The sequence below is a fragment of the Podarcis pityusensis genome (genome assembly GCF_964106645.2).
Source record: "Podarcis pityusensis genome assembly, chromosome: 9".
NCBI lineage: Eukaryota > Metazoa > Chordata > Lepidosauria > Squamata > Lacertidae > Podarcis > Podarcis pityusensis.
Window position 1 is genome coordinate 65305209 of NC_138034.1, and position 14102 is coordinate 65319310.

General features: G+C 45.6%; 1 protein-coding gene across 2 annotated transcripts in view; it reads right to left on the bottom strand.

Annotated features, from left to right (window-relative positions):
- Nucleotides 1–1844: 1844 nt before the first annotated feature.
- BMP3 (bone morphogenetic protein 3) overlaps nt 1845–14102 on the bottom strand; it is a 37963-nt gene continuing 25705 nt past the window's right edge. For both annotated transcript variants that reach the window (XM_081020950.1, XM_081020951.1), the window contains exon 3: nt 1845–4796. In XM_081020950.1, the coding sequence (XP_080877076.1) occupies nt 4605–4796 (192 nt within the window). In that variant the 3' untranslated portion in view covers nt 1845–4604. The remainder of the gene's footprint in view (nt 4797–14102) is intronic.

Below are 14102 nucleotides of genomic sequence, written 5' to 3' on the forward strand. Positions count from 1 at the left end.
GAACTTTGCATTAAAAGCTAATCTTCCAAGTGCTTTAATGCCCTCCTTGGAACAGCTCAGAGAACAAACAACATGTATTTTACTTCTGTATAAATGAATACATGCACATAAATATCACCAACCCTTTTCCACCTGAATTGCCTCTTTTCAACATGCCACCTTTTTTTTTTTGGCTTTGAAGTTTTACCCAGGTCTTACCTAACATCTTTTTCGGTGGCGGAAACCTGCAATGTGCATTGAAGAATGGAAAAGAAAAGAGAACTTTGATCTCTGGAAAGTTTAGATAAAAGACTTCTCTTGCCCCTTCCTTCACCACATGGGGATTTTTCAAAGGCTGTTTTATGAAAAAGTTGCGCTTTTCTTTGCCATCTTATCATTCTCTTTTATGGTGATACGGCGTGCAAAGAATCCGCTTCTCATAAACCAATCCTTTCTGGTGGGCCACAAACTAATTCCCATTAAAATTTGGTTAGTTGCTCAACCAACCCAGAAAAGGGTGTATCTGGTTTAAAACCCTAAAAATTTTTAGCTCATCAAAACCAGTCTCAGTCCTTTTGTTCTCCAGAGTAGCATCCCATCAACACAGAGAAACTTCACTATTACAGGCCCCCTACATTCCTAAAACACCAAAATGAAATACGGTATTTCTTAACTTCAGCTAAAATGGGGGTGGGCGAATTTATCGCGATTGGATATTCTTTCTTTCTCATTTTTATTCACTTCAGATTTTGGATTTGCAGGCAATAGGGGGTGGGAAATTTACTTATAATTCCCTCCCACTGCATTCTGTTAACAGATGCCTTCCATCAACAGAGCAACACCCATTGCATTCAACGCACGGGCAATTTAGCAGCTTCTGGCTGTCAACAATGAGTCGCTAGCACTGGCCACATTGGGGAAAACTTCTCCTAAGTATAGGTTCTTGCTACATTTCTGCAATTCACTACCGTCAACCCAAGTGTCTGCCTATTGCAGTCCTGGCTAGCCTTTGACTTACTATGATACATGCCCAATCTTATGGGGACTTTTGTTGCCTGGAACTGCAGGAAGTCTGTGTGGAGAGTGGTAGGAACATACAAAACTACCCGAGTCCATCTAGATCAGTATTGTCTATGGCACCCGCCAGCAATTATACAGGGTTTCGGATATGGGACACTCCCAGTGCTATCTGAAGATACCAGGGATCGATCTTGCGACCTTCTGCATGCAAAACAGGTGTCTTAACCCTGAGCTGGGGCCCTTACTAAGAGCATCAAGTGCTTGTTGGGTTACAGCAGTGGGGTGTTTGGATTGGTAGGTCGTTCAACTGACATCAACTCTATTTCCTGCGCTGTGGGTTAAACCACAGAGCCTAGGACTTGCCGATCAGAAGGTCAGCGCGACGGGGTGAGCTCCCTTTGCTTGGTCCCAGCTCCTGCCAACCTAGCAGTTCGAAAGCACGTCAAAGTGCGAGTAGATAAATAGGTACCGCTCCAGCGGGAAGGTAAACGGCGTTTCCGTGTGCTGCTCTGGTTCGCCAGAAGTGGCTTAGTCATGCTGGCCACATGACCTGGAAGCTGTACTCTGGCTCCCTTGGCCAGTAAAGTGAGATGAGCGCCGCAACCCCAGAGTCGGCCACGACTGGACCTAATGGTCAGGGGTCCCTTTACCTTTACATTACCTTAACTACAGCGAGTGACAATTTGGGTTTTTTGTAGTTTTTTTAAAGGAACTTCTTCCAAACTGAAAGCCCATTCATTTATTTAAAACCTGTTTGTCATCCTTTACAAAACAAGGAGGGAGCGTGTATCCTGTTTTAAAATATTCTGTGCAAAGTGATATTAAAAATCGAGAGAGAATGAAGATTCACATTAAAAAAAAATTTTTTTTTACTTGTACATAGTAGTTTGCAGTGAAAAATTCCTATTACTGAAGGAGAGAAACAAATACAAGTCAGGCAAGCTTATACATCAGTAGTGAAAAGTGTCCCTTCTCAGTGTGCCTCCATCCCATAAATTTGGTTTCGATGGCATGCAGCTCCTCTAATCATAGATACATAATTTTGTAAAATTAATACAAAAACCAATGTTTTTGAGAGTACTAAAAAGTGGAAATTAATTAACACACAGGAAGGCAACAAACATAAAATAAATTAAAGGCATGAATAGAAGCTTCTTTCTATATACAAATATCCTCTGGGGTTGTTTTTTTTCCTTTTAACTTTACTGACGCCAACTGTACAAGCATTACAATTCCTAAGCAAAATAAAAATAAAAATGTACAAAGTCTTATTTTTAATTTAAAAAAAAAAGGGAAAGGAGATAGCTTAATATTGTCAGCTCCCCAGCAAGAGGAACCAACCCTTTGAAGCTGCAATATAACTCTAGTGAGCTGGAAATGAAAGCTTTCAGCTCCATTCCGAGCTCTAGAGCTTTGCTTGAATACAAGAAAGATGCACAGTGTTTTATTGGCAGAGACTGGAAGGCACTTCGTATCTTCTGTGAGATGCATAGCAATCATATGCAAAGTCCATCCCAAGTGCTGGCCTTTCCAGGTAGTGTGGTCAAAGCGCACACATCTGCACGCACTGCATTCAGCACCAGCTTCCTCTGACAAAAGCAGATGCTACTCCCCAATTTTCATCTGCAAGCATGAGACCAAATAACTCTATGCATTGTTTGCCTGCTAATCCGATTGCCTAGCCATGATACATAATTGCAGGCTGGATAGTTTATAATTCCAGAAGGTCATGGGCTAATGACTCAGCCTCTGCTTAGTCTTTGGTTCCACTGAATAAAGCTGAGCTCATGGATATGCAGTTTAGTGGCCTTGTGCTACACTCGATACGTCTGCGCAGTATTGCTCTAAGGCTATGAAAGTGGACGTCGCTGAGCTTTCATGATTTCATACGTAGCACCAGCGCAGGGACAGCTTGATCAAGAATTAAGTGAGAAAGCCATTGCTAGCAGGGAGGGAGTAGACGGGGCAGAAAATTCAAAAGTGCAAGATCCAGGAATTCGTTGCAGCCGTGAGTAAATCTTCTGTTATGGGATGCAACCTTTTTTCCTCCAAATGTTTGCAGCTTCTCATGGTCCACATCAGGAAATGTGGTTTTGCTGTAATTGGAACCTGCCATATGATTTTGTATCAGCTTGCTCACTGGCTTTGGTGAACTCAAGCTCTCCTTGCGCCAGTGCTGTTTTGGGGAGGAACTGTACTCCGTTCCTCAACAGTGAGGGATGCTCTAAATGTGATGCAACACATTTTGGGGGGTGGGGAGGATGACCCAGGCAGGGCTCTGGGCATTAGGGATTTTGTATGCTGCCTGCTTGGGAATTACAGGTGGGCAGAACAGATCCTGCTTGAGATTTTCCCATCAGCCTCTCCCTGACCCCTTGGCCTGATCCAGCACGGTTCTCCTTCCATTCTTATTTCAACCTGCTTGCAGGCACCTGTGCACATGACATTAGCATGCCAAGTAGCCATTCCTTACAAACACACGATTCTAGCAGGCTGAAACTGCATACATGAGTGCTAGTGATCAGGTTCATACATGTCACTGAGCACGTGGAACCTCGCACCAGGAAGCTGAAAAATGCATACACACACGATCATGTTTAAATCACACCTGACAGGGCTTAACTACCAGCGCTAGGAGCTGTCCATTGCACAAAGAAGTTGTAGGAAACCTTTGGCCCTCCAAACGTTGCTGACCTCCAACTCCCATCAGCGCCAGCAAGCATGGCCAATGGCCAGGGGTGGTGGGGGTTGTACAGCAACATCTGGAGGGCCATAGCAACCTCCTGGGAGTCCCCTACTTTTCTCTTCCACATTCCTGCAAAGACCAGCACTAGGTCAACGAGTAGGATTTTGTTGGATTGACTGCCCGTGCATATTGATCTTTAGTAGATATGCAAAGAGAAGAATATTTTTGATTGCAACATAAAGGTTTCCATTACTCTGCGAAAGGAAGCCCTTGTCTGTGTAGAGGCACGCACAAACACAGAGCCCTTCTGACATGCCACAACAGGGAAATAAACACCTTACACTGGATTTTCTTAGGTTCTTTGCGTATGTCAGAACCGATTGTGTTGTTCAGCACTTTGGGAAGTTCTCCTGTAACCTAAGGCAGAAAGCTTTGCTTCAGACGCATAACATATATCTTAAATCTCCTTCACCACTAGATTCTAAAAGAGTGGATTGAAAAAACCAGCAGTTTTGATGAACCATTTACAAAGCTTTGTACAGAAATATACGAAATGGTCTTCCTGCCAATCTTCATATCATCTTGACAAGTTCTTTGCAGATTTCATTCCCCCCCATGCATAGCTTGCAACAACAAGGTTTGTTGCTTGCTTTACTGGTGCTGAGCTTTCCATTCCCCCACCACCATATTCTCACAGTAAGAAAGTTACAGTCTAGTCCTTCCACATTGTGGCAACCTATGGTGTGTTCCTTCTTGGCTCCTGCACATCTTTTCATTCATACTTGTTTAAAAATCTTTGGAGAATGAAATGCATTGGCAGTGCAAAATGGGGTCAGGTGGGGAGAACTGTTAAGCAACAAAGTCAACGCAGGAGGTGTTGTTTTTTAAGATAAGGCTTCTTGGGTTGCAGGGGAGGGTGTTATCTGCAGGCGCAGGATTCCACTGTCATGTTTGGGTAGACTTTGAGTACCACGTTCTTGTTTTCATCGAAGAATAAGATGCTGAGAGACGACATCTTGTCTGGGACGCAGCAAGGCTCTGGAATCCCAGAGACCACACCCACAGCTCTCACAATGCTTTGGATAGTTGCATGGTTGGAGGGTTTCAAGGCCTGCAGAAGAGAAGAACAGCAGTTAACTGGGCTGGGAACACACAATGTTTAACTGATCCTTTACAGCAGCACCACCGTGAATAGATCTGCAGTGTTTTTACACCAGGTTTAATTGCCAAGGCTTCCCTGAAAGAACGATGGTTTATTCCAATGCTTTAGATCTGATGGCTGTTTTGGAATTTGTTGTTGCAGTTCTGGCATGAATATTTTGCGGTTTGAACAGTGATCGCTCCGTATTTCAGGACTGTTAGGATACATGGGTTTGTTAGCCACCTTGATTATCCTTTAAAAATAAGGCAGGTTATATACATTTATATATAATAATAATAATAATAAATTCACTGCATGTTCTAATATCTCAGTTTGGTTTGGCATTATTTCAGGTTGATTAGAGATAAAGTGACTTGGAAGGCTTGCAGCTCCCAGTCCTACATGTTTACGGAGTTCAATGAGTTCCTTGGGCTACTGTACGCGGGGGCACATAGGTTAGCATTACTAATTAATTCTGCACATCACAGTTTATGTAAGTGAAATAAATCCTCAACCAAGCCATCTTATTGGACACTGTACACCTTCCTTAACTGATCTGAAAACCAGCTCTGATAGAGCAAGTGGTTGGTGACCCAGGGCTTGAAATAGCTGCCGTGTTGGATATTGCTTATCAAATGCAATTAACGAACCGTTTGCATGTCAAAATGCCACCTTTTGTATGTAAGATATCACTTATCAAATAAAATCCACAAACCGCTGCATGTCATCCTTCCTCTTAAGAGCTCATGATGTAATAAACAGAGGCTGCCCAGTTTACACTTGACTTGCTCTGTATAAAAGGACAGGGGCTGAATGTGGCTCTCTCTGTTTGGCCCTTTGGACTTTCCTCAGGTCACAAACCCTCTTTCACCAGATCACACCTCTCACCAGCCCAACATCGCCCCTGCCCAGTGTTTTTGTCTGGTTGGAATGTGTCCTCCAGCTCTGATAAAACTTTTTGGTTGCCTGGAGGATGGAGAGAGGTGTGTGAATTCTGGGTAGATAGTAGCCTACTGTAAAAAGATAAAATTCACATGTAATTCTCTGCCCTCTTTTGCCTCTGACCCCACCAGTGGCCTAGTGTGGGCTGCCAGCGCCCAGGGCCTTGCAGAGGGAGGGAAGTGGACGGAGTACGCATGCACACTCAACTGCCTAACAGCGTCTGCATCACCCAAAAGATCGTAGCTGCAGAGATAAGAAAAGAGAAGCAGTTCCATTGTTTAGAGAGATCACTTCCTGGTTCACACAGAGAAGCCATTTTCAATGGAACCCAGCGACAGAAGTGCAGAGCTATACTGAGGCAGCGCTGGGTGTTGAAATTTTGCACCCCTAGGAATTTTGTGCTCAGGGCAACTGTCTCTGTGCCCCCCCCCCCATTCTCCGCCACTGGGCCTCACCCACTGCTGGCATGCACCAACCACCCCTCCTGTGAAGGCTGCTTAGAAGGAAATGTGCCCATTGGGCAGAAAAACGCCTTGATCTGTTAAGATAGTTTCCTGCAATTATTAGTAGCAACCAAGCGCATCTTGCCTAACATGCACATTAGCGGCCATGCCTATGCAAAATCAGGTTCCCTAACTGGATGTGGGAACATGCATACAAATTGATGGTGCCCATATGGTTTTCCCAGTAGTGATGTATGGAAGTGAGAGCTGGACCACAAAGACGACTGATCACCGAAGAATTGATGCTTTTGAATTATGGTGCTGGAGGAGACTTTTGAGAGTCCCATGGACTGCAAGAAGATCACACCTATCCATTCTGAAGGAAATCAGCCCTGAGTGCTCACTGGAAGGACAGATCCTAAAGCTGAGTCTCCAGTGCTTTGGCCACCTCATGAGAAGAGAAGATTCCCTGGGAAAGACCCTGATGTTGGGAAAGATGGAGGGCACAAGGAGAAGGGGATGACAGAGGACGAGATGGTTAGACAGTGTTCTCAAAGCTACCAGCATGAGTTTGACCAAACTGCCGGAGGCAGTGGAAGACAGGAGTGCCTGGCGTGCTCTGGTCCATGGGGTCACGAAGAGTCGGACACGACTAAACAACAACAACAACATGTTCCCCCAGCTGACTCCAGTTACCAGGACTGCATGTTTGTAGCCCAGAAAGCAGCAAAGCTGGAATATGAGCCAGCTCTTCGGGAGGAAAGTGGGGACTGGATTCTGTCGCCTCTCTGCCCCTTCCCCATCAAACAGCTAATCCAGGCAGATTCCAGCTCCCCTTATCACGCTATGCACGGCTATCTCTGGCTGCTGCACATGCACTTCATTGGATTTGGCCTCTCACTCCATTCAAGAGCAGGCGGGTAAGATGTGTTTTTAATTTCAGTGCAAGATGCAATTTCCCTCCCGGTAATCTTTAAATTCCTCTCCAAAATGGAACATAATGCCAGCAGACCTCTCTCCCTTTCTGTGGATGATTTGCTGAAATGGAAGGTGTAGCAAGTTTATAAAGAGATCTCTGTTGCATCTGTTAACACCCCAAAATGGGAAAAGGGGTTCCTCAATGCGCTGCTGTTTGAGCCAGTCAATATCTTATGTAAGAATAATTTGCAATATATTGTTCTCTGTCTTTTGTTCCTCCCCCAGCCCCCAGTGTTCCTGTTAAAGGATTTAATGCATAAAATGTGGGGTGGAGTGGGGCAGGGAAGATGAGGAGACCTTTGAGCCCATTGTCTGGATTTCTTTTCCAGAAACATTTCTAGAAGTCCCACGTCTTTAGAGTATGTACAAAATGAAGTCAGAAAACAGGAGAAGACTATTTTACTGCAGGCATACGAATTAGGACAGAGAAACGAAGGCTCTTATGCTATCCCTAGGCATGCGCAGGAATTTTCTAAGGTCCTTTTGCTCTCACCGAATGCCAGGAACAAAAGGTTGCATTAGGGATCCATGAAATATCCATTGTGTCTTATGAGCTAAAAGGAATTGGAAACAGGTGCTCTGCTGATGTCAAGTCTGTTTTATTAGGAACGCTGGGAGGTTATGCTTCTCCAAAGTCAATTGCAGTTTCTGAAAGGGGCTGTGAGTTTATTGTTCTGCTTTTGTGGTTTTATGCACAAAATAGCAATAAAGATGTTTGCTGGCCTGCGGTACCCTTCCTGCACGGTTGTGGTATGAGAGCAACTACTCTCCGGTTGACGCAAAGTCTTGCTTGGATGCGGTTTTCAGTTTAAATTTAAAACTCTTGGTTTTCCCTTCCAGGCACTGCACTAAGAAATATGAATGAACCTCTTGATACTCAGAGCCAGCCTAGACATTCAACAGAATCAAGCTGTAAAGTTTTTCCTGGTCTTCAGGCTATAGTAAAATAGCATGTCAAGGAGGATTCCCCCCTGCCCCAGCTGTTAATTTCCTATGTGCAGTTTTTATATGAACGTACAGTACAGCACTTGAAGCCATACAGTGCAGTATAAGTGCCACCATTTGGTTCTCCAGAACTGGGAAACAGAGCCTGCCAATATGATGTCCTACCGCCCCAGAGTTTGCTGAACTACAATTCCCATCATCCCTAGCAATTTGTGTTGCTGCCTGGGACCAATGAGAGTTGTCGTCCAAAGCATCACATGGGCTACCCATCGTGTAAACTGACCCACAGGGTCATACTAGATGTGAGAGCTGCAGTTCTATTTGTTTAGACCCAAAACTGCTCTGATCAAGTGTCTGAGCGAGGAGAATGGAATCCTTCTGCCTGCCTGAAGCTTCTCTCCTGAGCTGCTGTTCTCCTCAGCTGAACTCTGACCCTGGAAGTCGGCTCAGCTATCCAAAAAGTTCTTTGGGAGCTATAAGCATCAGCCGGCCCAGAGAGAGTTGAGTTTCGTGCCTCCTTCTTGCTGTTAGAATCAGATTGCTTATCCATCCATTTGGCACATTTGTAGCATATATTTCCTTCAAAGTGTTCAACATGGCATTACATTATTAATTGCAAAAATATTTGTGCACAGGCGATGGCCGATTTACGTGCATCCAATTGACACTTGATCGCATGACGCCAATCCCAGAAGTGACCTGAAAACGTCATTAAAGGTAAAGGGAAAGGGACCCCTGACCATTAGGTCCAGTCGTCACCGACTCTGGGGTTGCGCCGCTCATCTCGCTTTATTGGCCGAGGGAGCTGGCATACAGCTTCCAGGTCATGTGGCCAGCATGACTAAGCCGCTTCTGGTGAACCAGAGCAGCACACGGAAACGCCATTTACCTTCCCACCAGAGCAGTACCTATTTATCTACTTGCACTTTGACGTGCTTTCGAACTGCTAGGTTGGCAGGAGCAGGGACCGAGCAACGGGAGCTCACTCCGTCGCGGGGATTCGAACCGCCGACCTTCTGATCGGCAAGCCGTAGGCTCTGTGGTTTAACCCACAGCTTCACCCGTCATTAAAACGTCACTAAAAGGTCATTAAAAGTCACTAAATGTCATTAAAAGTCACTAAAAGGGTGGAACTGGGTGGGGCAGAACATTTTATACAGGCCCTGCCAGAACTGACACATGGGGATCTGGAACATAACCCCCTGCACAAAACAAGGATTGCCTATATTGCTATACAGTGGGACCTCTGGTTACGAACTTAATTCGTTCCGGAGGGCTGTTCTTAACTCGAAACCGATGCTTTCACTAATGGGACCTCCCACTGCCGCCGCTGCACAACTTCTGCTCGCATCCCGGGGCAAAATTTGCAACCAGGAACATCTACTTCCCGGTTAGTGGAACTCGTTACCTGAAGCGTTCGTAAGAAGGACGGTACGCAACCCGAGGTTCCACTGTATAATAAAAAAAATGCAGTTTACAGCAATAAAAACTCACAACATATATTCTTCCCCATCATTTTATTCTTATAAACAACCCTGTGAGGTAGATAAGACTGAGGTGGCTGGCCAAAGTCAGGGGGAAATAATAGCATCTATCTCTGTGGTGTGTGTGTGTGTGTGTGTGTGTTTTACAAAATAAAAATAAAGATGATGTGGGGGCTCCCATCTGTATTGGGGGCACTGCTACTTTTTCTTCAAAACAAAAGTGGGCAATTTAAGCATTCTGTTTGAAAAGTGTTCATAATGTTATGTGTACGTTGGCCCACGAAGCAAACAACAAAACTGACCAATGCAGGCTTATAAATAGTGGCTTGCATGATTGTCAGTGAGCAGTTAGGGAACATTTTGTAAATAAATAGTAAGACTTCCACCCGCCACCTTTTTATTACTGTCAATACAGGTAACTAATGCTGTGAGTTCAGACAGATGGGCTGGTGGACTGGTAACATCTGACAATTTTATTTGCAAGACAGGACTAATATGTTTATCAGCTAAAGAAACAAGCCTGTTCGCCGCCTGGAACATTATATGGGAAAGGTAGGACAAAAATATTTTGAATAAATAGCTGCAACTAGTAAAATAATTTAAAAAATAGGCATAGGTATATTCTGAAGGCTCTTGGTATCTAAACCTCATGCAGACCCCAGAGTCTGAGCAGCTACAACAGCAGCCTCTGCTCCCCAAATTGGCGATCAGCAAATTCTCCAGGGACAGCCCCAGATTTACAGAAGCTGCCCCAGTTTCTGATTTGATATAAGAATGTTCTGCTTTTCCTTAGGACACCCCTATTTTCATTGAAGAAATGTTGGAGGGTATGGAATTATGTGACCCTTTGAGTCAAGGAGATAAGTAACTAGACAACCTTTAGAAGATAACTAGAGGTAGCCCTGTATGGGGAAGTTTCTAAATGTTTTATTATTATTTTATATATGTTAGAAGCCGCCCAGAGCGGCTGGGGCGACCCAGTCAGATGGGCTGGGTGAATATATACCGTACTTTTCGCACCATAACACTCAGTCTTTTCCCCCTAAAAGGTAAAGGGAAATGTGTCTGCGCATTATGGAGCGAATGCAGGCAGGAGGAGCCACTCTTGCTGGCTGTTCGGCAGCCTCTCTTCCTCCGCTTGGCTCGCTGAGAAGCCGGCAACAGCTGAGCAACAGCTGAGTGTCGGGAGACAGTCTCTCTTCCTCCTGTCTGCCTGCTCTATGGCTTTTTGGCGAGGTGGGAGAAGGGAGGCAGCTCGGAAGCTGGCAAGAGCTGCGCGCAGCGTGTAAAAGCCAAGGTGGGGAAAGGGAGACAGCCTCTCTTTCTCAGCGTCTGCCTGCTCTATGGCTCTCCCTTACACAAATGTAAGCGACTCTTACTCTGCTTTCTTTACAATGAGCTGGAAGGAGGGACAAAGAGGGCATCCCCTTCCGTCCCTCCCCCAGCACCTCACCGGTAAATTCAAACAAAGCAGCTTACAAGGCTCGTGTCCCTGAGTCTCCTCCTCCTCTTTTTGCTCCGGTTCGAGGCAAGGCAGCTGCACAAATGTGAGTTCCCCCTCTCTCTTCCCTCCCTCCCTCCCTCCCTCTTCCAACTTCAAAAAATATTGGGGGGACAGCCAGGTAAGCCCCACTCACATACCACAATGGGGGGTGGGGGATGACTCCCTCAAATATTTAATGGGGGGTGAAGGCACCTAGGCCTATAGCAGTTGGCTGCTTTGCCTAGGACAAGTGTGAGCTCCCCCCCCCCTTCCTTCATCACTGTATTGGAGATACCATACATTACTGACAGTTCCTTCATTCACGTGGTTACAAAGCACGGATCCACATGGATCCTCAGGATTTTTGCACTGGGTCACCCCAAATTCACCATCAGATCACATAGCATGTCCATGGCTACAGCTTGCACCAAAAAAATCACGCACCCACTGTTGCCTGGGGCCGCAGTGGTGCAAAAACATGGTTACAAAGCATGGATCCACATGGATCCTCAGGATCTTTCCATTGGGCTACCCCAAACTCACTGTCAGATCACATGTCTGTGGCCACAGCATGAACCACAAAAATCATACATCCACTGTTTCGTTTAGAATATTTTTTTTCTTGTTTTCCTCTAAAAACTATGTGCGTGTTATGGTTGGGAGCATGTTATGGAGCGAAAAATACAGTAATAAAATTGTTGTTGTTGTCAAAATAGGATGTCCCTGTTTTCATTGGAGAAATGTTGGTGGGTAACCTCTCCATTCTTAAGGAAATCATCCCTGAATGCTCACTGGAAGGACAGATCCTGAAGCTGAGGCTCCAATACTTTGGCTACCTCATGAGAAGAGAAGATTCCCTGGAAAAGACTCAGATGTTAGGAAAGATTGAAGGCACAGGGAGAAGGGGACGACAGAGGACGAGATGGTTGGACAGTGTTGTCGAAGCTACCAGCATGAGTTTGACCAAACTGTGGGAGGCAGTGGAAGACAGGAGTGCCTGGTGTGCTCTGGTCCAGGGGGTCACGAAGAGTTGGACACAACTAAACAACAACAACAACAACAATGCCTGAAGGCCAGAAACAAAAGTGGATGTGGCTCTTACCTTTGACCCATAGGTTGCATTTCAGCCACACACAAAACCAGAAGGTTGTGCACATACCCAAACCTTCCATCCATGCAAACAAGAAGCATTGTCACAGGTCAATGACACATTCCATGCAGGCAAAAGCACTCCAGGAGGGTGTGGCCTGTAGGGATTCCCATGAGCCATCTAGAGAGGCCTGCCCCCCCCTACATTTGCCTCCAGGGCTTGAGGTTCTCCATCACCCCTGAGCTACATAGTAGATAAGAAAGAGGAATTCCTTTTCAGAAGCAATTTTTCGTCCTAGCTTTCCCTCTGAGTAGCAATTCTTTATGTGTGGGACTGTTGGAATGCCCAGTCCTCTGCTTGCAGTACTTTTCGGCGCATATATTTGTCTCTGCGTTAGAGCAGCTCAAGACTTTGCACAACAGCCACCTTTAGTGTTGCGCAGGTGTTTCCTGTAGAAAACACATGGAGTGTAAAATAAAATAAAATGATGAGTGTCCTCAGACACCTACGGACATGTTTTTGGGAAGCTAGATGAAAGTAGGGCTGTTAAGACAGACAGAGTGGTAATGATTCAAATCCACATGGATTTCCCCTCTCCACCTCTCCGGTTTTATTATCTCCCCCAGCTCCCAGCTGGTCTGCATCTGGATATCCAGGATGCCTACCCGAGCGAGAGGGGGTTAATGGAAACACGGCAAGGAAGGGGAAAAGGAAGAAGTGTGAGTAGTTACAAAGGAGCAGAGGAAGCTGCCTTGTATCAAGTCACACCATTAGTCCATAGGAAGGGAGGAAGAATTTGGTGCAGTTCACATTTAAAGGCAAACTGGCTGAACTTGCACTTAAGATGGTGAGCCATCTTGTGAAAAAAATAAGCAAACCAAAACACAATGATCCTTCCCCGGTTTGTGCTTCTCTGAATTTTGAGATACAGCTCTCCAGCCAAGTAATGTGTACAGTGGTACCTTGGGTTACAGACAGTTCAGGTTACATACGCTTCAGGTTACAGACTCCGCTAACCCAGAAATAGTACCTCAGGTTGAGAACTTTGCTTCAGGATGAGAACAGAAATTGCACAGTGGCAGCGCGGCTGCAGCAGGAAGCCCCATTAGCTAAAGTGGTGCTTCAGGTTAAGAACAGTTTCAGGTTAAGAATGGACCTCCGGAAAAAATTAAGTACTTAACCCGAGGTAAGGTAAAGGTAAAGGGACCCCTGACCATTAGGTCCAGTCACGGACGACTCTGGGGTTGCGGTGCTCATCTCGCTTTACTGGCCGAGGGAGCCGGCGTACAGCTTCTGGGTCATGTGGCCAGCATAACTAAGCTGCTTCGGGCGAACCACAGCAGTGCACGCAAACGCTGTTTACCTTCCCGCCGGAGCGGTACCTATTTATCTACTTGCAGTTTGAGGTGCTTTCGAACTGCTAGGTTGGCAGGAGCAGGGGCCGAGCAACGGGAGCTCACCCCGTCGCGGGGATTCGAACTGCTGACCTTCTGATTGCAAGTCCTAGGCTTTGTGGTTTAACCCACAGTGCCACCCACGTCCTCGGGTAACCCGAGGTACCAATGTATTAAAAAGCACATATTAAGGTGGGTGTAAATGCATATATTAGTGAAAGCGACATATAAAAGTGCATTATGTCAGGGAAAATATCGCACAAAGGTGCATTAGATAAGGGATAATCACTTTGCAAAAATGTGAAGGAAAAGTCCTCATTGCCCAAGTAGCTCAGTTGGTTAGAGCATGGCGCTGATAATGCCAAGGTTGCAGGTTCGATCCCCGTATGGGAGAGCTGCGTATTCTTGCATTGCAGAGGGTTGGATTAGATGATCCTCAGGGTCCCCTCCAACTGTACAGTTCTATGAGAAGACTGGCATTGCATTGCAAAATTCAGAGAAGTGCAAATTTCACAGG